Genomic DNA, 22,832 nt, shown 5'->3' with positions numbered 1-22,832 from the left:
CCTGGAGGGGCAGGGCTCAGGGAGCAGCCCCAGGAGGAGGGCGGTGGTGTCTCAGCCAGGAGGCTGGGGTTGGGTCTGCAGAAACCCTGGCAGCCACGTGTAAAGCCTTGGTCAGTTGGACCCCAGACGGGGCAGTTTGGTTTAAATACTCGTTACTGGAGAGCCGGGGGGGGACGTGAGGCTGGGGTGTGTGAAGGGCCGCCCCACACCAAGAGAGGGGCTGCAGCGGCGCTGGTGTCCCCACTACACCTCAGGCCTGACCTCCAGCCCCCCTGCCCCAGGCTCTGCTGCTGCCCCTCGTGCGCGCACACACACACACCCCGGCACGCAGCTTCGCCAGGGGACCTGAGCCTAGCACCCCTTTGTTCGGGCCTATGCCAGGGCTGGGCGGGCACGGCAGCCCCTTGTCGTACCTCACCCAGAGAGGAGCTGGCTCAGGCTCGCCAGCCAGGCTGCAGCGTGATCACCCATGGCCGGCAGGACACGTGTAGCTGACCGGGCCGTGCCGCCCATGGCTGCCCATCGCACTCCGGCCTGGGCTGCGCACACGGCACTGGGGGCAGACCTGGGGCGGAGGCAGATTGGGTCTGAGTGGTTTACTGGGGTTTAACGCAAACCCGTTCCCGATCGACTTCTGCATCACCAAATTATCCCTGAGCTGGTGCCGAATAAGAGCGGCCACGCGGCCTTCGGCACTGCTCTAAATACGCTGGTTTAAAGTCACGCCTTACGTGTAACTGGTGCAGCCCTGTGGAGACAGACACACACAAACCCGCTTTTACTCTCCCAGCCCCACGTGGGGCCGTTATTTATAGTTTCCATCCACTCTCCCAGGCTAATTAAAACCATGGAGGCAATCAGAGAAATTCTCCAGGACCTCGAGTACGATTCGGAAGAAGCCGAGTGATGGGTCTCCCCGTGGGAATGGCTGGAGGAGGTGGGACGCGCTGGAGGGGGTCAGCTGGGCGGAGCGCTGGGCCCTACCGCAGGGCTCTCGCTCACATCGGGGTCTCGCCTTGCAAGGAGGAGCCCCTTGCTCCACCCACTCAGGCCAGATCTTTTTTCTTCCTTGTTTTCTTTCCTTTATTAAATAAAACCAAGGGTGCGCCCCTCCCCCCCTCCCCCCGCAGACCGAGCTAGGGGTTGGCTAAAGCCACGCGACACTGCGTGTGCAATGAGCGAGTCTGTGTGGGCGCTGGAGGTGATGTCCATGTGGAGTCCAATGCTCGGAGAACCCCGGCCGTGGCTCTGCGCTCTGGTGTTTAATGTGGAGCCAGAAAATGAAACAGTTTCCCTGACACCTCGGGGGGGGGTGGGGGGAGGGCAGGGCTGGGCTGGACTTCGGGCCCCCAGGGGGCCCAGCGGGGGAGGTGGCAGTCATTTTCATGGATTCTTACGGAGGCTGAAGCCCTTTGGTGAAGTGTGGGCAGTGTAAAGGGGCCGTGCACAGGGCCTGTGTGTGCAGCATCCTGCCTGTCGTTTGCGTTTTGCCCAGTGGGGGATTCCCGCCCCCCGCTTCTTAATTCTGCCTCAGGGGCAACCTGCAGCAGAGTCCAGGCTCCACCAGCTGACAGCAGCCTGATCCCCTTCGGGGGTGTGCATTGACGGCTCCCCCTCAGTGCTGGGAGGGACCCTCCGCACCAGGGGTGCCTTGGCAATGCTGGGAGCCCCACCCAGCGGTGACAGGGAGGCTGCACCAGGGGCCCCTGCCAGGGAGCAGGGCTGGATGCTGGGAGGGGAGAGCCTGGGGAAGCCGGTCAAAGTCCAAGTCTTTCTTACTGTCCCTGTTGGAGAAGAATGATTTTGGGGGGTGGGGGGAGTCCACACCCTTCCCCCCAATCCTGAGGGCTGGGTGAGGTCCAGCCGCATGCGGGTGCCATGCAGCTGCAGCCCAGTGCTCCCTCTGCTCTCCTGCCACTGCCGAGCGCGGCGGGGGCTACAGCTTATCGCCGGGTAGCACCTAGAACGAGAGCACAGCCCAGCTTCCAGAGGCAGGAACCGCGAAGCCAAATGTCCGCCACGCCCTCCCAGCTAGCCACAGAGCAAACCTCCCGGTCCCAGCCTGTCTGTGGCCCGTCAGCCTGTTCGCCCTCCAGCAACTGTAAAGCATGCAGGGCACGTCTGCTTCCTCCTATAACCGCTGGGGCTGGGGCCGGCTCCCAGATGGGGCACCCGGCGGGAATGTCTCTGGGAGGCCAGTGGGGCGGGGGGGACAGAGCCAGCCCCAGGACCCAGATTCCCCCGGTGCTGCAGCTGAGCTTGGCTGGCCGGGCAGGATGTCCAGGCAGCAGCTTTGCCTCTCCAGAGCGGGGCAGGGCAGCCAGAGCCTGCGCGTGCTGCTTTCCCCTCGAGGGGGGCAGAGGTGGAGGGGATGCTAAGGAGCCTCATGGCCAGGGGCAAGGAATGCAGCCTCCGGTGGATGAGGGCCCTCTGCCAGGCTGGGCACTGGCTGGCACGTACAAGGCTGCCACTGTGCCAGGAGCCGGGGACCCTGTATAAATCCAGAGGGCAGCCCCTGTGCTATGGGAAAGTGCAGAGGCCTGACCACCTCCGAGGGCTGGCTCCCAGGTGCCCCAGCCTTGGCCCCCATCTCCAGATCACCGGGGCTGGTGAAACCTTGCCTCAGGGTGGGCGCTGCAGCAGGCAAGATGCCCCTTCAGGGCCATGGAGAGCAACTCCCAGGGGGGCAGCGGCGGGAATCTGACGGGGGCCGCTTTGTGTATCTGGAGACTCTGCTCCTCCTCGCAGGGAGAGGTGACGTGGGTGGGGGGCACCTGACGCCCGAACTCCTTGCCCGCCTCCCTCTCGGCACAGAGATGTAAGGAATCGGAGAAGGGTCCTTACCTACCTGGTTCCGTGTTTTGTGGGATTTCTGCAGCCAGACACGCCACTGGTCGTAGAGCTTGATGCTGAGGTTGGAGCAGCCGTAGGCGTGTTTCTTCACCCAGCCGAAGAACTGTTTGAGCTCCCGTCGCAGTGTGGTGTTCTGCTCACCGCTCTTGGGGTCGCACACGCCCGGGACCCGATCTGGGCCGGGGAGAGCAGAGGGGGTCAACACGGTGCTGCTGGGGATACCGGGGGGAGGATGCCCAGGAACAGCAGCACCTCTGTGGCCCTGGACGAGTTCCGTCTTTGGCCACGTTCTGGGTTTCATGAGCAACACAGGAATTGCGGCCTGGGGCCCAGCTCTGGCCGTGCCAGCAGCAGAAGACAGGGCGGGAGCCCTGCTGTTCTGGAACTGACAAGAGGGGGCCATTTCTCCCCGGTGCATGTTCCCTAGTGGTTGGCTCACCTGCAGAAGCAGGAGGGCTCCTACCCCTGGGGCTGGGGCGGGGGCTGTGAAGGCGATTTTCAAAGCTGTCTAGACAGGACCCTCCTATGAGTTTTAATGCCTCCAAATGTGACCTAAAATCTTCCGTCTGCCTAAGAATCCCGCTCCCTCCGGCGGCTTTTCTTGGCTGGGAGCAGCTGTGGGGGTCCCGTGCTCCCCCTCTTGTGTAGTCAAGGTGCTGAGCCTGCGGGTCCCCCAGCGAGGGCCAGGGTGGGGCAGAGCTGTTCCAAAACTAGGGCAAATCCCCCAGTGGTCCCGTGTTACAAATGCCCAGGGAAGGCGTGACATCAAAGTCACATAATAAATAAAGGCAGGAGAGCCCTGCTGAGCGGCGGGGCCATGCTGGCGCAGTGCGAGGGGTGAAAACGAGGTTCGCTCTCTCCCTGCTGGGAAATCAGAGCTCCAAATTGGCTCCTTTGCAAGAAATCCAGGTGCCGGGCACAGAGCGGGGCCAAGGGGGGAACAACCTCTCCGCACGTCCCTTGCGCTCCGGAAAGTGGGGAAGCAGAGGTTGGGCTGCTGGGGCCTCGGCAGCCTGCCCCGCCCCCCCGCCCCGCCTGCCCCCTCCCTTTCCAACCCCACGGCCCCCAAAAAACAATGCGAATCGCAGCCAATTTGCATATGGCGCGGGAGGAATGGCTGCCCCAGCAGGACTGAATGCTAATCTAATTATTGCCAGAGCCAAGGGGGGTGGGGAGGGGTGACCCTGAACTCCAGCAGCTGGCGGGGTGCCAAGACCCCCGGCACGCCAAGGAAAGTTACATCTCCGGGAGGAATAGGGGAGTCGGCGCTCCGAGCCATCTGGGGGGAGGCGCTGGGCTGGATTTCCGGCCTTGGTCTCTCGCTCCCCACCCTTGGCTGGGATGGGAGCATTGCAGAGGCTGTTGGCCTGCTGGGAAGCCTGGAGGGACCCCTCCAAGGCAAAAAAACTGGGGGGCTGTGACGAGCGAGAGCCTCAGCTGGAGAAGGTGGAGTTGCAGTGCTGGCTTTTCCATAGCAGCTGCCCCAGCTGTCAGAGCCCCCAGGCACCATCTGGGGGGAGTGGCTCCGCCTCACCCCAGGCCAGGCAGCACCTCTTGGGCAGGGCATCGATGGTTCCTGCCATCCCGCAGCATAGTGCCTGGCTGCAGGGAAGTGCCCAGCACCACAATCCCGAGGTACCCGATGGCCGAGAGCATTCACCTGGCTCCCTCCCGCCAGCTGGGAGCCCATGGGCCAAGTACCCGCTGCCAGCCCGAGGCCCCTCGCTGCAGCCTCTCCGCCTGGGCTCTGCTCTCCAGTGGCCCATGCAGATCGGCTGGGTCCCTGGCAGGTGCTCCGGGGCACGGCATTGCCCCAGCCTCCTCCCCTGTGGCCTGAAGGCCGTGATAGCATGGAGGACTCAGAGGGGCCCCTTCTCCCCTCCCCTGCCACGGTTATTGCCGCGGGGCCACGTTGCTCACCGCTGCGAGGAGTTGAGGCCGCTGTGGGGTTGCTCCAGTCACTCCAGATCCCAGCCTTTTTGGAACCATAGATGCCAAAGGGATTACACCGGACTTGGACGAAGTACACGGTGCCGGGCCGCAGCCCTGCCAGCCGGCAGGACGTCTGGTTCCCGACGTCGTCCACGACCTGCCGGGAGAGGAGGAGGGCGGGTTCCAGGCACGGTCCAGCCTGTAGCAGAGCTGGCAGCTGCGCCCTGGAATTCGCCTTCCCTCGATACCCAGAGATCCACACGGAGCTCATTCTCTGGGGAGGAAGAATGCCCAGAGCACCCCGTGGCCTTTGTGGAACCCCCGGCCCTGCGCTGAGCGAGGGACAGGCCAGGCCCAGGCCGGACTTTGAGCACCAGGACCAGGCCAGTCCCTCTCTAAGCAGGCGTGCATGGTTCCAGTCTCCTGGCCACCTGGGTGAGGTGCTGTCCCCTGGAGTCCTGGGGTACGTGTGGGCTCCCTCATGCTCACCTTCCACTCCGAACTGTCCTCCACCCTGTACTGGATCTGATACTTGGCTTGAAACAGAAAATCCTTCAGCGCAGGCGGGGAGCTCCAGCGAACGCTCAGCTGGTCCTCCAGGTCCCCGACTCGGCTCACGGTGACGTCTGCCGGTGGGTCGGTGGTGACTGCCAGGGGGAGAAGACGTGTTAAGGGGACCAAGTACAGGCAATGCCAGGGAGAGGGCTGCTGGCGTGACCTAAATGAATAGCCGGAGTGCTGCTTTTAGGGGGCCCAAGACGCCACAGAGAGATAGACAGTGCTTGTGCGGGGAGACAGGGAGTCACTAGCAATAGGGCCTGGCCAGACGGCAGCTGTGGCCAGTCCCAGCTCCTGTTTTTACAAGGCCTGGGAAGGGATTTGGTTGCTCCTCCAGGGGAGGCTTTCAGGCAGGAATCTGCTCCTGTGTCCAGTTACTTTCATGCCCGGGCCGAGTAAGGTGTAAAGCGTAAAAGCACCTTGCATGCAGGCAGCTCTCCCGTTCTCGTGGCTTCTAGAGCACGGTGCAGGGAGCACTTGGGAGCAGGATCCTCATGTGGCTGCAGGGCCCACTGGTGCCTCTCCGGCCAGGGAAGTAAGCTGCTAATGCTCCAGCCCAGGGGGAGGGCTCAGGGGGTGGGGTGGGGTGTGGGTGTGATGAACACCCAAGCCACTGGGGGGCCTCTCTGACCCTCCTAGGGCTGGGGGGCAGGACCAAGCACCCACAGTGTTTTGCTGCTCTAGACCAGCCAGGTGCACAAGCGGAAGGGAGGAGAGTTGGGACTTGCAGGGAGCTCTGAATGAAACCTTTCTTTTAGCCTCTTTCCCCGTTTGCTGCGAGGGCAATCAGTGGGCATTTGCTGCCCTTCCTGTTGCCTGGGACATTCGCTCGCCTTGCTGTTGTTGCTGGTTCGTGTGCAATGGGGGGCACCCCCTCCCCATACTGGGCCATAGCAACTGCCCATTCCTGGTCTGCGAGGGGGATGTGACATCTGCCTCCTGGGGGGCCCCATGGATCAGCACATCGTGCTGGGTTACTCTGCCTCCCTAGTATATGACACAAGAGGAAACGGGCATTTCTTCCTCCGGCCATGAGCCAGGGATGTTTTGTGTTCTCCGCGATGCAGGCTGGACATCTGGTCTCAGGTCATGTGGCAGCCCTGCCCCCCTTGCCTTGGCCTGGCAGCAGACCCCAGGATGGGGGTGGAGCCCATTTCCTGGCCATGTGCCTTGTGGGGCAGAAAGGGTTAAGGAGCAGCAGATGCCTCCAGGAAAACTTGGAGAAACATCCTAATTAGATTAGAAGCAATTCTGCTCACATATCGTCCATTTCCTGTTGCCCTTCTCCGTCCTTCTCTATTACCAGGGAGGATGCCATGAACCCAGGATCCTGGTCCCTCTTGGAGCTCCGCTACGCCTCCCCCCACAGCTGAGGTCATGATCCCCTGTGTGTGACATCACAGTCATCGCCGCAGCAACTGGCTGTGACATCACAGTTGGGAGGGCTGTGGCTCCAGGTGGAGAAGGAGCAGGGCAGGGACTATCCTGTTTGCAGGCAGTGCAGGAGGAGGGCAGGGGAATGCAGAGACTGTAGGTCTCAAGGAAGGATCAGGTCTCGCTGCAATGGGCTGTAACATTCTCCATGAGGTGTCAGCAGCTCTTTAGCGTGTGAGAAGCCCCCCAACTCCCCTCTGCACTGCTCCAAGCAGCCAGGGCTCGGATTACCAGAGCCGCTCGGCTCCAGAGGAAGGAGGTTAGCTGGGAGCAGAGGTGCGCTGGTAATTAGGGACGGGCTGCCCTATGCCTTCCCACCAGACTTTGAAATCCTTCGCCTCCCCTCTCCTCCCCTGTGCATTACTACTTCCCATGGCAGTCAGCCCCACAATGGTGCGCCCAGCCTCACGGGGAGCTGGCAGGAATGGGAGGTTTCCATGGAAGACCCTTGTGCTGGGATTCCACCCTGGAGCACCCAATGGGGTGGCTAAACCCCTCCTAGGCTGGGGAGGAGGTGGAGACCATGGGCTGTTTCTGAAGGATTTAAATCCCCCTCTCAAAAATAAAAATCTAGTCTAAAAAAAACCCCCTTTAAAAACCGCCAAAAATGGGAAGGAAGGAAAGAGAGAGAGGCGGGAACCATGCGAGCAGTGACCCCGTGCAGGGAGGGGGCGGCACAAGCCAATGTCTCACCCACGTCCAGAATGTCGAGCATGACGACTTCAGAGACAGCCACTCCGAGCCGATTGGAGGCCTCCACCCAGATCTCGTAGGGCGTGAAAAGAGCCAGGTCTTTGGGGATGTGGCAGGAGTACTGCCCTGCGGTGCGATACTCCTGGCACGTGTTATCCCGGCCGTACCACCTGCAAACAAGAGGCACCAGCCCACCCGTCAGGTCGAGTTGGCTCTGGAGTCAATTCAGTCAGTTTGCACCAGCAGAAAATTTGGCCCTTGGTTTCCATCCAACCTTCCATGGACAGCTGAAACTGCTTCCGGAACTCTGCGGATGCACATTGGTTCTAGTGCATTAAGCCGGGATGTGTCTGGTTTCCTCACTGGCAGCTTTTGATGTCACTGAGCTCTTTCGGTATTAATCCGTTGAGCACTAGGCATGGACAGCATTGCCAAGTCGACAGCCTCCATATTAACACAGGAGTTAACTGCTCCTAACAGGAACTGTGATTCATTCATCTGCTGTTTAATATTTGCAGTGTCTCTTTGCAAGGTGTTAGATTCCCAGCCCCAAACACCAACTTATGCTATTTATCCAGAAAGCAAAGACTCTTTGTGCTTCTATGTGCCTTAAAGCCAAGGATCTCAAAGCACTTCCCACATGCTAATGAATAATGCGCACAATCCCCCAGGAACTAGGTCAGTGCCATTTGCCCCATTGTATAGATGGGAAAACCAAAGCACGGAGAGATTGCCCAAGGACAGGTACAGAGTCAGTGGCTTAGCTGGGAATAGAACCCAGGAGTTCTGGCTCCCAATCCCCTGCCCTAACCCCTGCTTCCCTCCCACAGCTGGGAATAGAACCCAGGAGTCCAGGCACACACTACTATGCGTGTTAGCCACACACTCCTCTTAACCTCCCTGAGAGCATGTGTAGAAGAAGCAGTGGCAGGACATGCTTCACCTGGGCTGCACCCTGCCTGGGTCTCCCTGCTCATACAGTCCTTGGCCTCTCTCAGGCTGCCAGCAAGGAGAAGCCTGTTAGGAATCAGACTGAGCCCCACCAAACTCATTGCACATGCTGGCCAATGGTGCTGATTGGATGGCAAGAGCTTGCAGCCTGTCTTTCCCCTACGGGGTGGGCAGGTTGGAACTTGGAGGAGTTGCATACTGGTTCCCCTCTTTGTAGGTCTTTTGCTGCAACACTTGCCTCCCAAAATATAACAGGAATTTATCTCCCTTCCCCCTGCCCCATCTTGCCCATACCTGAGTTTGTATTTGAGGGTGTAGTTGGTGTGGAGGTAGGTCTCGCCTTCTGTGCCAGGGGCCCATTTACAGGTGAGGTCTTTCATGTTTTTGGACCAGCAGGTTATGTTGACTGGTTTTTCTGGTGGCACTAAAAGGGAAAAGAACCCTTGACATGAAACCCGTTCTGCAAAGAAACCGCCAAAGCTCCCCCAGCTCAAAGCAGCACAGAGACTTACAAGGGCTGAGCCAGAGAACTTTGGTTTGTTTAACAAACTGTTTTAAGATCCCTGACTAAATGCATTTAGATGTTCAACTAAAATCAGCTCATTTGTCACTCACCTGCGAAGACCCAAGGTCAGGATTCTGTGATTCACACGCAAGCGTGGATGACATCATCAACATCCAGAACACCCCAGGGAATACAGGAAAATGCCCTGAGCTGGGTGCCAACAAAACCACCCACTGTTGCAGGAGGAAGACAGGCTCCTGAACTCAGGTCTTGGCAGGTGCATGAAAGAGCAAATGATTTCCAGCTCTTTGTTTTAAATGTAAGTGCTTTTGTTGGGTTGGGGTGTTTTTTTTAAACATCCGTCCATTTATTCTGTTGCTGAGCTGGGATCTGAAACAGTTTTCTTTTGGGAACAAACCAAAAAAAAAACCTAAAAAACCCCGATGTTCTGTTCCTAGTTAAGCCTCTGTATTCTGAGAAACTCCTAGAAGTGTCCTTAAAATAGCCTAAGATAAAATCTTATGATCATTGATTTGGACAACTGTAATTTTACCAGTGATTGCCAAATAGTCTTTCTGTTGTTGTGTTCTCACATGCAGAGGCTAAAGCCAGCTCTGATAACTCCCAGGCTCAGAGCTCCATTAATTAATGCTGGGAAATGAGCAGTTAGTGCAAATTATTGCAAGGACGTTACAGGTGCAAATGATTAGTGTACAAATTACTGTTAATATTGCAGGGGCTTCTCTGACTCGTGTTCTTGGTAACCAACAACACTGTTTTAAATTACTCCGTTTGTTCTAATGAAATACTCAGCCCCTAATGAAACAGGTGGACACATGACAAAACGCGGCTTCTCATCTGGAAGAGAAGCAAAATCTCTCTGAACATCTTGTCGTTGGTAGAAACCGGTGGAACTTTTCTGACAAGAGCTGGAGCATTTAGCCTAGTGTTTGGGCCAAATTCCCTCCAGTGGTTCTGTCCCCCTCTAAATACCCGTGGCAGTTTTGATTAGAGATGTTATTCTTAATTTCCCCTCCTAAAAGCTATTGAGCAATGCTGCCCAGTATGTTCCACCCCAGAAACAGCTGCATGTCAGTGGGTGGGCAGTGACTGCTGTATCCATACAGTCCTTAAACTGCTTTGGGACCCCTTGGGATGAGAGGAGCAATCTAAAGTTAAGGTTTATCAATGAACAAGGTAAATATCCCTGTGTAGCCAGATTCATCCCTGTGTAAGCTCCCAACTCAGCAGACTTGTACCGGGGATGAATTTGGGCTGGTTTGTTTTCCTGTCTGTGACTGGGGTGTTTGGGGCAAAACAACATCTCTCGACGCAGACGCACTGCGAACCTACATCCCACATAAAGACAGGAGCCAGCCAGGATGCTGCTGTCTCTGCTGTGACACACCAGGTTATCTCCTGACTGCTGCCTCGACCCGTTCAGGTTGGCTAGAGCCACGCTGAGGGTGGTGCCATTGAGGACCTTGTAGGACTCTGGGGGGAGCCGTCTGCCATTCAGAGTCCAGTACAGGTCCTCTGCTTTCAGGTGTAAGTCAGAGTTCACTGAGCAAGTGGCGGTGAGCGAAGAGCCAATCACCAGAGTTGGATCTTGGGGGGATATGACTGCAGGATCTGCAGCAAAAAAAGAAAAAAAAAAAGAAAAAAATCAAGGAACAATCTCTTACGTGGCTCGACCTCTAGCTCTTCCCCCAAATAGACTGTGGTCTGCCTGCTGGGTAAAAATCCTCCCTTGCTCTTCTGATGAAAACCTAGGAGATGCCTGGGATTTATATAGGCAGGTTTGGCAGCTTTTTCCCACATGAACAGTGAGATGTAAATTGAATGTGGGTTTCTCTCCAAGAATAAGCTGATTGTGTCAGTGGAGAAGGTGTCTCTCGCTCACCGCTGCCTGGGCAGGGATTGTTTATGTGGTTTGCTTTGGCTTTGGTTTCTGATAGCCTACGGGGCTGCCCATGGCTGGTGGGTGGGGCTCGTGGCAAAGGGGATTTCAAAAGCAACTGTGGTAACACTTTTTCTAAAAACACATTCACAGCCAGACCTCCCCCCACCAGAGGGGGAAGTATCACGGACCCAGAGCTGGTCCGATAAACCCAGTTCTGGAGGGCTCCAATTCAACAAGGCCCTGGAGAACTGCTTAACTTTAAGCATGTGTGTAAGGCCTGAGTTGGGAGCACAAGTCCCTGTTGTAGGCACCTACGTCCAGTTTCGGCCCACGGTGATGCACAGGACTCCTCCTGCTCTAACCACCAGGTGACAGAGTCTGTCTCACAGGACTACCCCTCCTCCTCCCCAAACCAGCAGGAGGCACTGGAGTCCAAAGCGGGTTCCTGGCTGAGAACTGGAGCAGAAGCAGGCGTCCCCCGGAGCTTGGGGACCCCTCTGGTTGGCATCTCCCATGGGAGAGCCTAGCCCACTGGCTTTTGTGAATCACAGTCTAAGGGGCTTCTCTTGCCCCATTCGCTGTGCAGGAGCCTAGGTGCCGAAACTCGTGGTGATTTTTCCCAAGCACTCAGGGTCAGGCAGCGTGAGGTTCTGCTGCCCAGCACCTGAGAGCTTTGCTGGGTCAAAGCTTAGACCTGCCAATCCATCCCCTACACTCAGGAGCACAGTGTGCACCCAGAGCATCACGCTCGTCTGCACACACCAGTTTGCACTCCTAAGCACCAGCTGCTGAAAGGGGGCGAGCTGTTACAATCGCACTCCTGCCCTGTGCCCCGGTTGACACAGAGCTCAGATGCCTCCATTTGACAGTGCAGCCCGAAGTGTACATGGAGAGTCGCTGTGTTTATCTCACTCCAGTCATCGGAGAGAGACACCGAGAACATTTTACGCCCTGACGCCGCACCACTCTTAAGGCCATGCTTTTATTAGAGGTACCACTAACTTGCCTGGAACCTCTCACGTGGTTAAGCATAAAGAAAAGGAGGACTTGTGGCACCTTAGAGACGAACCAATTTATTAGAGCATGAGCTTTCGTGAGCTACAGCTCGCTTCATCGGATGCATGCCGTGAACTGTAGCTCACGAAAGCTTCTGCTCAAATAAATTGGTTAGTCTCTCAGGTGCCACAAGTCCTCCTTTTCTTTTTGCGAATACGGACTAACACGGCTGCTACTCTGAAACCTGTGGTTAAGCATGTATATTAAAGGGTTTGCTGAGGGCTTAGTTTATTTGTTTGTTTATATTCCACCCTCTGTGCCACAGGGCCACCCTGCCAAGCTCTTGGAGATTTACACAACATTTCTAGCCATCAAAATATGGAAAACGCCACCGATCTCCATCTAATGGAGACTAACACGCTTAATGTTCCAGCACCACTTTGGTTGCCCTGGAGATATTATAATCGACCACTGCTGAGCAGATGCCACTTCAGAGCTTTGTCAGCCAGGCAACTGCTTCTCCAAAAGGCTAATTTTCTGCTCCTGGCTGTGATCTTCCCCCTGTGGCCCTCTGCCCAGAGGCGAATTGCACCTCAGTGAGCTAGACAGTGCATTTATTTGGGATTAATTCTCAGAGCCCCTGGCAGCACCCTAAAAGCTCCCAAAGCCCCTCCCCACAGCTGGCAGGCAAAACCGAACCCTGCCAGCCTGCAGCCTCCCTGCCCGCAGCACTGATGACAAAAGAACACACTGAGCCTTAAGCCACAGCCTCGTACAGGTGCTGGGCAAGGAGCTGAGTCCACAGTGCAATCCCTGAAGTCAACAGAGTTGGGCCCTGGTATTCCAGTGGCAAACTGGGGTCCCCACTTTATTGCTATTTCCTTATATCGTGCTAGTGCCTAGAGGCCCCCAGACAAGGCTCAGGGCCTCGTTATGCCTGGCACGTGTTTGGCACTGCCCACGAACAGGGCTGCCTAGCGAGGGGATACCTTGACATCGCTTATCAAGGGGGTGGTGTTTTCTCTTGGGCCAGCTTAGTCAGCATGGTCCTAGGCTAGCCCCGTAGAATGGCCTCAGCATAACTAGACGCCTGAATGAGATGAGGAACCAAAGCCCAGAGGGGACCTTTGTCTCTAGCGTGCAGAGCTGCCACTGGGGAGTGTGCAGTATGGGAGCTGCACAAAGCTTTACATTCCCCTTTGCTAAAAACAAACAAAGGCCCGTCCAGCTGCTGTATGGTCTGAGAGCCCCTGGAATGAGGTGAACGAGCCCCTGATGGTGTGGCTGATGAATCTCTGCAGTTCAGAACGTCCAGCCCGATGTGTAGGACAGAACGCGCCTCGGCCTCCGAAAGGGCCTCTGAAAACATAATCATGCTGCACACAAGCATTTCCATCCACCAGCGTTTCCTCCATCAGGCAAACCCTGAGGAGCTCTCAGTGAGAAAGCTGAAGCCCTGAGGATAAAAGGGGCCAATGCTCTGGACCCTAATTCTAGTAAATCTTAATCTAAACACCACTGGAAACACGTACGAATGTCATAAAACAGACACATTTCCCGTCCTCCACGCAAAGCCTTAGAGAGGGAGTGTCTGCAGGGGCCAATTGTTTAAGCAGTGTTTTTTCGAGACAGACCCAGAAATGAACATGTGTTTTAAAAGGGAAAAGTGTGAAGTTTTCAGATTGGAGAAGAATGGGCCAGAGAGACACAGTCAATGTGTGGAATGTACAACTCAGAACTAAAATACCTGCTAGAAGTTTTATTACTTTCCTATTTTTTTTTTAAAAGAACGCTGATCAGGTGCTAAGTAATACTATAAAGTAAAACCACACGTCCAAGGTGTCAGGAGCATTTACTCTTTTCTTTTGAAGGGCTGGATTTCATTTTATTTTTATATTGGAAGTTTAAATGCCTGGGAAAGGGGGGAAAAGTCTCAGAGAAAAGCCTCTGAGATCACACAGCAAGAGCGTGCTTTAACTGGGAATTGTAAAGATTTAAAAAAATAATTATCTGCAAGATCCCCAAAGGGGAAAACAAAGGAGAATTTGTATGGTTTCAAATTGTGTAAAAAATACAGTTAACATTCCCGCAGATCCTGGGAAATGTGGCGCACAGATCCCCTTGTTGCTGGGCCAAAGTGACGTGACAGACCTCAGAAATCCCAACCGAAAGAGCCATTTCGGACACATCCTTTATTCCTTCACAATCTTCCCCTACCGTTTTTTTCCCCTTTCTCATTTTGAGGCTGCATTTCTCATGCTCCATCCCCCAGCTCAAAAGTGAATCTTTTAAAATGTTTTATCAAAATCAATAAAGTCAAATGTGTGGGTGGGGGGAATTAGCCATTTTAAAAGTGGTTTGGATTTATTTTTGAGTTCTGGTCACTCGGAGGGGTTCATTTCTGCATGTCACAGTTAGCATGGGCTTCGTCTTCATGCAGGGTGGGTGCCTTGGACAGGATTGAAAAAAACTGGCTCCCAAACGTATAAAGTTATAAGTGACTGAAAATGACACACTGGCCACTGACCTAGGGGGCTGCTATTTCCATTATTCAAAGCAACCCTAAGCATAGCCACTCATGCAGGCTGAGTTCATAAAATAGCAGAGCAGAGCAGTCTACCTTTGCCAAGGAGAAAGGACAAGCTTGTGGGTAAAGCTCTGGCTAGGGCCTAGAGCGACATGGGTTCCAGTCCCACCTCTCTTATGAGACTTCCTGGGCACGTCACCCTCTCTGTGCACCTCAGCGCCTCACCAGCCCCTGAGACTGTGATATCAACACACACCCCACAGGAGGGATTTGGGGCTCATGTTCTGTGGTCTATACCTTGGGAGGTTCCCCAGAGTGTTCTTGACATGTGTCTCACAGCCCAGGAGACCCATAGGAAAGTGTGAGTCCCTGGGTGGACATCTTGCCAAGTCTGCTGGGGCAACAGAAATGCCATACACAGGACGGTGCCTGGCTTGCTGTGTTCTCGTTGGAATCTCTCTGGCCACTTCCATTCTCACCCTCTTCTGGGATGTTTTGTGGTGACTCTAGCTGTGATGGGAGAACGTGTCACCAGCCTAGAGGTACCGTCCCCCTCCCCCACCAACCTGATAGCAAAAAGGGGGTAAAATACTTTTGACCATAGACTCTGGAGATTTAGGAAAAGGGCACACTCCCCCCTGCCCAACGGCAGCTCCAGACAAGCCACTGAAATGCACGTTCCCTGCTCTCCCCCAGCCCTGTGCATTTAGCAGACCCTGCTGCGTCTCTGGCTGTCCCTTTGGATCACCTGTCCGTGCATAGGAGTACTCCAGCCAGCATCAAAGGGCTGAATCCACTGAACTTTAGTGAAATCAGGCGAGTTACCCAAGGAGGCAGTTAGGGCTGGCAGGTCACATCTAGCCCAGTTCTCCCCAGGAGGGTACCTGAAAACACAGACTCCAAGGCAGTTCTGTATGGGAGGACTGCTCCCCAGCCTAACAGACAAGGTTTGTCCTCAAACTGAGCTTGAATTTCTTACCTTCACCCTAATCTGGCCACAAACCCCCTAAACAATCACCCCCTGCCAATGTAGGTGCCCATCGAACAGCTCCAGACTTGGACAGCAATGTCTCCGCTCACCTGGGACCCTGCTGACCAGAGCAATGCCCGGGCCAGCTGCCATGTGGGATACCCCACTAACACAGCAAATGCCACCCACACAGTATTAACTCAGGAGTGCCCAGGGACTGCCTCACACTTGGGGCCTGGTCCTGTAAGCCCTGCCCACGCAAAACTTCCATTGACTTCAGTGTAATGGGAGTGCAGGATGGGCCCCCCGCTGGAGAGAAGCTGGCCACACTTCTGAGACCCTCAGGTGGCTTTAACTCCAAATTCCTCCGTTTGGGTGAGTTTCCTTGGCAGGACCCCAGCTTAGCTGCTATTTCAGTCCCGAAGAATTAGCTTTTGCTGTTTAATGATTAACTGCTAACGGTTCTTGTGAATCAATCATTAAATAAGTCATTGCACGCTCCTTACTGCCCGTCAGGGAACAAGGCTCGGCGCTGCGGAGCCTGCCTGGGTCGTACTGGCCAGGTACAGCGCCAGGCTACCGAGCGGGAGGGAAGCCCCAAGTCCCAGCAGCCCACAGCAGCGGTGTCGCGGGCACCTGCTCTCACCACAGGGGCCTGGGAGCGGGACTGTCCTGGCTGAGGTTTCGGGCGCCCAGCTGCGGCCCTAGGTGTGGCTGGCGTGGTCTGTCCGGCCCGGGCCAGGCGGGGGGTGGCAACGCTTCCCAGACCACAGCAGCAGCCCTCCTTGGCCGGGCGAGCCCGTGTGTTTGCGGCGAAGAGCGTATTGAGAAATTCCCATCATAAAAAGGAAGCACCAACTTCCTGCTCCAGGAGAAAGGGAATTCCTCCCCCCCCGCCCCTTGCTTGGGAAACAAAAACAGAGCTCCAGGAACCAAAGGCTAATTTGTGTTAACAGCACTTCTGGGGCCTTAGGAAATACACTCCCTGCTCTGAGATGCACGCACGCACACACACAGACACACAGTTACACACACACAGGTAAACACACACACACACAGATACACACACAGACAGCTACACACACAGAGACACACACACACAGCTACACACACACAGATACACACAGACACACACAGACACACACACACAGGTCAGCTACATACACACACACACACAGCTACACACACACACACACACACACACAGATACTCCCACCACCTATAGATACACACAGACACACACAGATACACACACACAGATACTCCCACCACCTATAGATACACACAGATACACACAGATACACACACACACAGATACACACACACAGGTAAACACACACACACACAGATACTCCCACCACCTATAGATACACACAGATACACACAGATACACACACACACAGATACACACACACAGGTAAACACACACACACACAGATACTCCCACCACCTATAGATACACACAGACACACACAGATAAGCACACACCCCGCACAGAGACACACACAGATACACTTACACGCAGGCACACACTCCACAAATACACACACACAAACCCACTCCCCCCTGCTCCTACACACAGAGAGACACACGCCCCACAGATAAGCACACCCAGCCACACACACAGAGATTTGTTCTTGGTGAAATGATCATCCCAACGGAAGGAGGCAGAAACTTGCCCCCCACCCAAAGCCCAGACCCTTCTCCTGGAGGGAAATATCTGGGCCCTAGGAGCCACTGAAGGGCCTGCTCTGCTCCACGGAGTGAACAGACCAGCCTCCACTGCCCAGACGGACCAGGAGTGGGACTGAGGGTTCCCTTCTATTGTTCTCCATGGGGGTAAGAGAGATTCTCCATTGTTCTCAATGGGGGAGGGGGGATTCTCCATTGTTCTCAGTGGGGGAGGGGGGAGTCTCCATTGTCCTCAACGGGGGCTGCGCCCTTCAGGTCCCGAGCTGGGAGTCGAGCCCTGCGGCGGGTCTGGGCACACGTCCCCTTGCCCGGCTGCTTCCCGGATCGCTGGTCGCCGGGCCAGGCGGATGCTCCCCCGGGACTGGGCTGGCAGCTCCCCCAGGGAACCGCTGGGGCTGGGCGTGGGTGGACCCGCGGGGGGGGGGGGGACACACAAATCGCGAAGGGGGTTAGGACGCTTCATTCCTGGGGAGCCGCCCGCACCTGGCCTCAGCCTGCGCCCCGCGGCGGCTCTGCAGAACGAGCACCCCAAGCCCAGCAGCGGGGGCTGGGCGGCAGGAGACGGGAGACGAAGCCCAGGGGAAGGGGGTTTTCTCAGCCCCCCCCCCCCCCCGGCTGATCTCACCGCGGGATCTGTGCGGGCCCTGGCTGCCTTGTTGCGCTGGGGCTCAGAGCCCGCCCCGCGCAGGGAGACGGGCCAGGCTTGGCGCCCAGCGCCGCGGAGGATTTGGATTTGCAGCAATAAAGCCCTTTGTTATGGCCCCCCCGCCCGGCTCGCTGCTCAGCCCCCCACCTTTGCGCTTGGCGCGGAGCAAAGGGATCCCCCTCTCCAGGTGCGGTTCCGGAGGCTCTCCGCAGACAAGATCCCCCCTCTCTGCGCGCAGGCTGGGACCCCGCGGGAGCGAAATTCCCCTCTGCCTCGGGGGGCTTGGGGGCCGGGGCAGTGCGCTGGGAACCCTTTGTCATGTCAACGGCCCGAGCCCGGCACGTTCTCCTTGGACTCGCCCAGCCAGGCTCGCCCCGTGCCTGAGACGGGGTGTGTGTGCGTGATCCGGGGAGCACAGATAGGCAGGGACCGGGGGGACGGGCCCCAGAGAGAACCTGGGCTGGGGTGGGGGAGTTATTATAGAGCCTGGGACCCCCGACCCCGCGCGCCTCGGAAATCCACAGAGAGAAAATGAATGGGATGGCAAAGGAGGAAAAATAAGGATTAACGAAAAAGAGGGGCAGGGGCCTTAGGAGACCCCAACGGGGAAGCGCCCCGCCCCAGCAAGGGGGCCGGGTGCAGGGAGGGAATGGGGGGGCATTTCGCCCTGGTTTGCTGCAGATGGTCCTCGGAGGAGCCGCGTTTTCAGCCCGCACCACCGATTTCTGCGCTCTCCTCTCGGCCGCTGCGCCAGGGGCGCACGGAGCTTCCCGGCGTCCACTCCCATTGTCGGTGCCTCTCTCCCCTGCACGGCATTTGGGGGGGGGCAGATCCGTGCGCCCGCCATCCCGTGTGCGCGGGGCAAAGGGCTCGGGCAAACCCCGAAGCGTTTATCTGGGAATTAAAAAACTCCGGGCGCCTCAACTTTTGCTCAGAGCAAAATCTACCCCGCGCGCCCCACCCCACCCCTTGGCAATGGACTGGCCGTTTGCTCTACAACCTTGCTTGGCCCGGGCGGGCTCTGCCCCTCCCCTGGTATCTAAAACTATCCTTCCCTCGACCTTCTGCCTTGTCTCTGTCCCTAGCAAGGCACCTTTGCCTGGGCCGGGAGACCCCCTTTTACCAAGCGCGCTCTCCCACCTTGCAACTGCAAAGGTAATTTTCTTCAGGCTTTTAAAAATTCCCCTTTCGTGCCACATGTTGCTGGATTTTTCTATTTCCCTCATAACCCCCCAACCCCAACTCTCTCTCTCTCTCTCTCTCTCTCACACACACACACCCCTACCTTTGCTAGTTCCTAACCGGTTATTGATTTCTTGCTAGCATTGTCCCATCAGATACTGTCTATTACTGACTTGCAAAACATCCGTGCATCTGCTGCCCACCTTACCGAGAAAAGGCCCGGGAGAGAACGGAATGCGGCGTTACTTACATGTCAAGGATTCCACTCGAGAAAGACCAAGCCAAAGGAACAAAAAAGTGATCATATTTCAGCACTTTTGTGTGGGAGCCTGGGGGGTTGTTCTCCACCTCGAGGGGCAGAAATGGTTCCTTTCTCCCCGGCAGATGTTCCCAATGGGGAATGGGGTTCCCCTCAAATTTTTTCCCGGGTGTGTATTTCCCACACCCCAATTTTAAATTTCAAGAGATCTTGAGAAATGCCTGAAAGAGGAGCAGAGTGGAAGGGGGAGGTGGGGGGGGGGGCAGAAACACCAACAAGTTTTGGAAAGTCCTAAGCAAGTCTGAACAACTGAAATTGACAAGCTTCTTAATACGTCTCTGGCCCCGCCTCACCCTGCCCGGTCCCGCCCCCATGGGGGGACAGAAATTTACAAACCCTAGTCAGAAGAGATCCTATAGTATTTCCCCTATAGCCCCCACCCGCTTGTCTCTGGGTTGCTGCAGAGCAAAAGAAAGGGATGTGGGAGAAAGCCCCCCCGACCCCCCCATCTCAATGACATTTCCTGAAATCGCGCTCCTCTTACTCAATCAGCGCCCTGCAAAGATCAGCTGTGACTCACGGCTGTAAATACCTACTCGGCCCTGGGCTGCTGCCCCGCGCAGTGCGGTTTCTTTGTGCGTTGTTTGTAACCTTTCCCCGCTGTCCGAGCCTGGGACCCGCGGGCGGGGGGGTTCACAGCCGGCCTCCCGGAATAACGCCCCCAAAGTCCCTCGGCTGAGGGTTTCAGGGTGTCCCGCCCGCGCCCACCCACCCCCGAGGCTTGGAAGAGAGACACATTCCCTGCGCGATTAGGTGAGTAATAAATGAGCCCAGGAACTGGGATTACAGCCCCGGGCGCCTCTCCCGCCGTGCCTGGGAGCCCTGGCCTGGCCTCACCCCGGCCCCGGCCCCGCCTGACCGCCGCGGCTCTTCCTCCTCGTCCGCGGGCTTGTCTGGCCAAGAGTGACCCGCCATTTCTTGTCCCCGTCCCCCCCCGGTCCGTTTGCGCCTGTTGCTGCTGCCCGTCCCTTGTTAATAGGAGAAGCTGGGTGTTTCCCTGCAGCCACACAGACACCCCCGCCCCCGGGAAGGGCTGGGGGCCTGGTGTGCTTGGGGCTGTACAGGCAAGGGACAAAGGGCTTCTCTTCGCACAAGGGGCGCGCTGGTTTAACCGAGAAATCAGTTACTTGCCGGGCACCCTTCGCAGCCGGGTGGGAATCGGTTTTCTTCCCCCGACCAATTTTTCTTTATTTTTTGTGTGTTTCTGTCGTCCCCCCCCCCATTAAAATAAACGTGTTTTGAATTTTGGGGGGGATTTTGGCAACTAAAAGAATTTCGGTTTTTCAGTGACCCCCCCCCTTCAATAAAAACAGACATTTCCGCTGACACTTTCCATTTCACTGAATGGCAAGTTTTCCATCAAAGAAACTCTGACTTCCACCTAACTCCGCCTTGTATCTGTCCCCTGTGTGTGGACTGGGTCCAAAGAGCCAGTCCCTGCGCCCACAGCTCCAAGTCCAGGGGTCACATGTAGAGCTGTAGTCGCTAGATGTAATAGAAAGCCAGCCAGCCAGAGGTCCTAGCCAATTAAGGATTGGACAAACCCGAGAATATGCTTCTTTCGGAAAGAAATTGGGCTTTTAATGATCTGTCCAGGACCTAGACACTGCTCCTGCTGAGTGCTTTACACAAATATAAATAAACATTGGTAATCTTGGCAAGGCTGTATTTTCTCACAGCAGAATTTCCTTTCTTGCTCCTCCCCAGCCACCTTCCTTCCCAACACATCGATTTAACAATCGTACCTTCCATTCACATCAAATGGGACCTAGCCATTTTGGTGTAAACAGTACTCTGTGATGGCATGGGTTCATGTCATGAAAGAAGGTATCACAATGCATGCGCACAAGGATTAAAGCTGGACTGGCAGCCTTCATTCTGGCATTCCTAACTTGGCAGGGCTTCACTTTGCAACCTTAATGTTCTGTAATGTAACTCTTTGGGACATCATTTCCTCATTTAAACAAATAAATAAAATTGAACACTGGGAAAAAAAAAAACATTCCATGCTGTGGACCCACATCCAGACACATGGGTCCTCAGCAGAGTTGTGATCTTTAAATCTACCGGGTGTAACTGATGCAGTAGAAGGCTGCTACCTTCTGTGGGGACCCAGCGCTAGAGCGGGATGGAGACACGCTTTGGCATAGGGGCTGCAAGCTGACAGGGGAGGAATGCAGAGAGGGGAACCCTGGGTTCCATTCCAGGTTCTAGAGAGGAGGGCGTAGTTGTGGTCACAGACTCTTCTACCCCTGCTTCCCCAACCCAGGTACAGTCCCTGCCCCATCCCCTTCACCCCCCAGCTCCTGTCCTTTCGCCTGCTCCTCTCCCTTTGGATCTGGTCCCTAGCTCCTGTCCCGCACCCTGTATCTTCCCTCTTCCTCACCCCTCTTCCTCCTCCTCCATGTGGCCTGGGCCCAGCAGGTGGGTAAGGGAGAGCCCAGGAGAGACAGGCTCCCCGCTGTCACTTCTGGTGCCTGCTGCAGCCCCGCACTGTGGCAAAGAGCAGCCACAGGCCAGTCCTCTGCCGTGCCAGGCTGGCTCATGCTCTGGCGCTGTGTGTGGATGGCACATGTGCAGTCCAGCCACCTGGAGGAGCAGGGGCGGGACGGGGCATGCTCAGTGCGGATGGAAGCCTCCGTGGCTTGAGTTGCCAAACTCCATCTAGTGCACATTGAGATTTTTTAGAGGCTTATAACTTGGCCAAGTTTGGGTGAATTTTCAGTGTTGGCAAAAGGCACCTCCCTGGCTCCAGGGAAACGTCCCCTGCCACATTTCAAGTCCCTGCTCCAGAGCATGGAGATGCTTGAGCTTCTTAATGAAGCAGCTGGGCATTTTTTTTTTAACATGGGCCAAAGAATGTAGTTCTCCCTAGCCTCATTCTTGGAAACTGCTGAACTGTTTTAGCTGAAATTTCCCCAACGTTTCAGTCTGTTGCAGACACCCAGCATGGCAAATTTCATCCCATGCTTAAAGTCTGGCAAAGCTTTGAAAACAGGGTCTTACAATGGAAAGTATCGGGCAACATTCATCATAGGTGGTGCTAACAGCTGTACATATGACGCAGTCACGCCTTCATCTCAAAAGATCCCATCACGTTTCACTGGCTCTGAATAAAGTGCTTGCTTCCATCTCCATCGAAAAGCAACTGCCTCTGGGGTGAAACACAGCAAATGTTTAAGGACACAGAAAAACATTACCCAGCAGTGCTGCAGTAGACGAAGCAAAAAATTTCTCCACTTCAGAGCTCAGATGGAATCATAGCAATGTAGGACTGGAAGGGACCTTGATAAGTCATCTAGTCTCGTCCACTGCGCTGTGGCAGAGATAAGTATCATCTAGCCCAGTGTTTCTCAACCTTTTTGATACCAGGGATTGGCTTGCTGCCTTCCTAAATGGTGTTAGGGAGATACCGGGGCTGGCTGTTGAGACACACTGATCTAGCCCCTGAAATCCCTGACAGGTGTTTGTCTGACCTGTTCTTAAAAACCTCCAGTGATGCAGATCCCACAATCTCTCCAGGTAGTTTGTAATTTACAGCTAGGAAGTTTTTTCTAACCTAAATCTCCCTTATTGCAATTTCAGCCCATTATTTCTTGTCCTGTCCTCAGTGGCAAAGGAGAACAATTAATCACCCTCCTCTTTATAACAACCATTTATCTAATTGAAGA

General features: G+C 55.6%; 2 protein-coding genes across 5 annotated transcripts in view; one reads left to right on the top strand and one right to left on the bottom strand.

Moving 5' to 3' along the window:
• Positions 1 to 776: 776 nt before the first annotated feature.
• On the bottom strand, positions 777 to 21,722 carry CRLF1 (cytokine receptor like factor 1). Of its 4 annotated transcripts, none has more exons than XM_084614412.1 (8): positions 21,548 to 21,722; positions 10,280 to 10,558; positions 8,716 to 8,845; positions 7,471 to 7,640; positions 5,275 to 5,432; positions 4,774 to 4,942; positions 2,845 to 3,027; positions 777 to 1,960 (listed from the first exon to the last, which is right to left on the bottom strand). In XM_084614412.1, the coding sequence occupies exons 1-8, from the start codon at positions 21,705 to 21,707 to the stop codon at positions 1,944 to 1,946; spliced, it is 1,266 nt and encodes a 421-aa protein (XP_084470538.1). In that variant the 5' UTR covers positions 21,708 to 21,722; the 3' UTR covers positions 777 to 1,943. The 4 variants fall into 4 exon arrangements, with proteins under 4 accessions (XP_084470538.1, XP_084470537.1, XP_084470540.1 ...); XM_084614411.1 differs by having other exon boundaries at positions 2,849 to 3,027; XM_084614414.1 differs by lacking the exon at positions 21,548 to 21,722 and adding an exon at positions 19,093 to 19,379 and having other exon boundaries at positions 2,849 to 3,027.
• The window catches only part of TMEM59L (transmembrane protein 59 like), a 34,363-nt gene continuing 28,457 nt past the window's right edge, over positions 16,927 to 22,832 (top strand). Inside the window, exon 1 of the mRNA XM_084614417.1 lies at positions 16,927 to 17,161. Coding sequence (XP_084470543.1) covers positions 17,156 to 17,161 — 6 coding nt within the window. The 5' untranslated portion in view covers positions 16,927 to 17,155. The remainder of the gene's footprint in view (positions 17,162 to 22,832) is intronic.

Source organism: Lepidochelys olivacea, assembly GCF_965140295.1.
Source record: "Lepidochelys olivacea isolate rLepOli2 genome assembly, chromosome: 25".
NCBI lineage: Eukaryota > Metazoa > Chordata > Testudines > Cheloniidae > Lepidochelys > Lepidochelys olivacea.
Note: the sequence above shows the minus strand (reverse complement) of the source record. Positions and strands in the feature narration are given on the sequence as shown.

What these genes read in the sequence shown, in the direction of transcription:
- CRLF1 (XM_084614411.1), bottom strand. Translation starts at nt 21,707, where the DNA reads ATGAGCCAGCCTGGCACGGCAGAGGACTGGCCTGTGGCTGCTCTTTGC. An exon ending in ATGGAGGAGGAGGAAGAGGG is followed by an intron (nt 10,559 to 21,547) that starts GTGAGGAAGAGG and finishes TTTTTGCTGCAG; the next exon opens with ATCCTGCAGTCATATCCCCC. An exon ending in AGGACAGTTCGGAGTGGAAG is followed by an intron (nt 4,943 to 5,274) that starts GTGAGCATGAGG and finishes CTCTCCCGGCAG; the next exon opens with GTCGTGGACGACGTCGGGAA.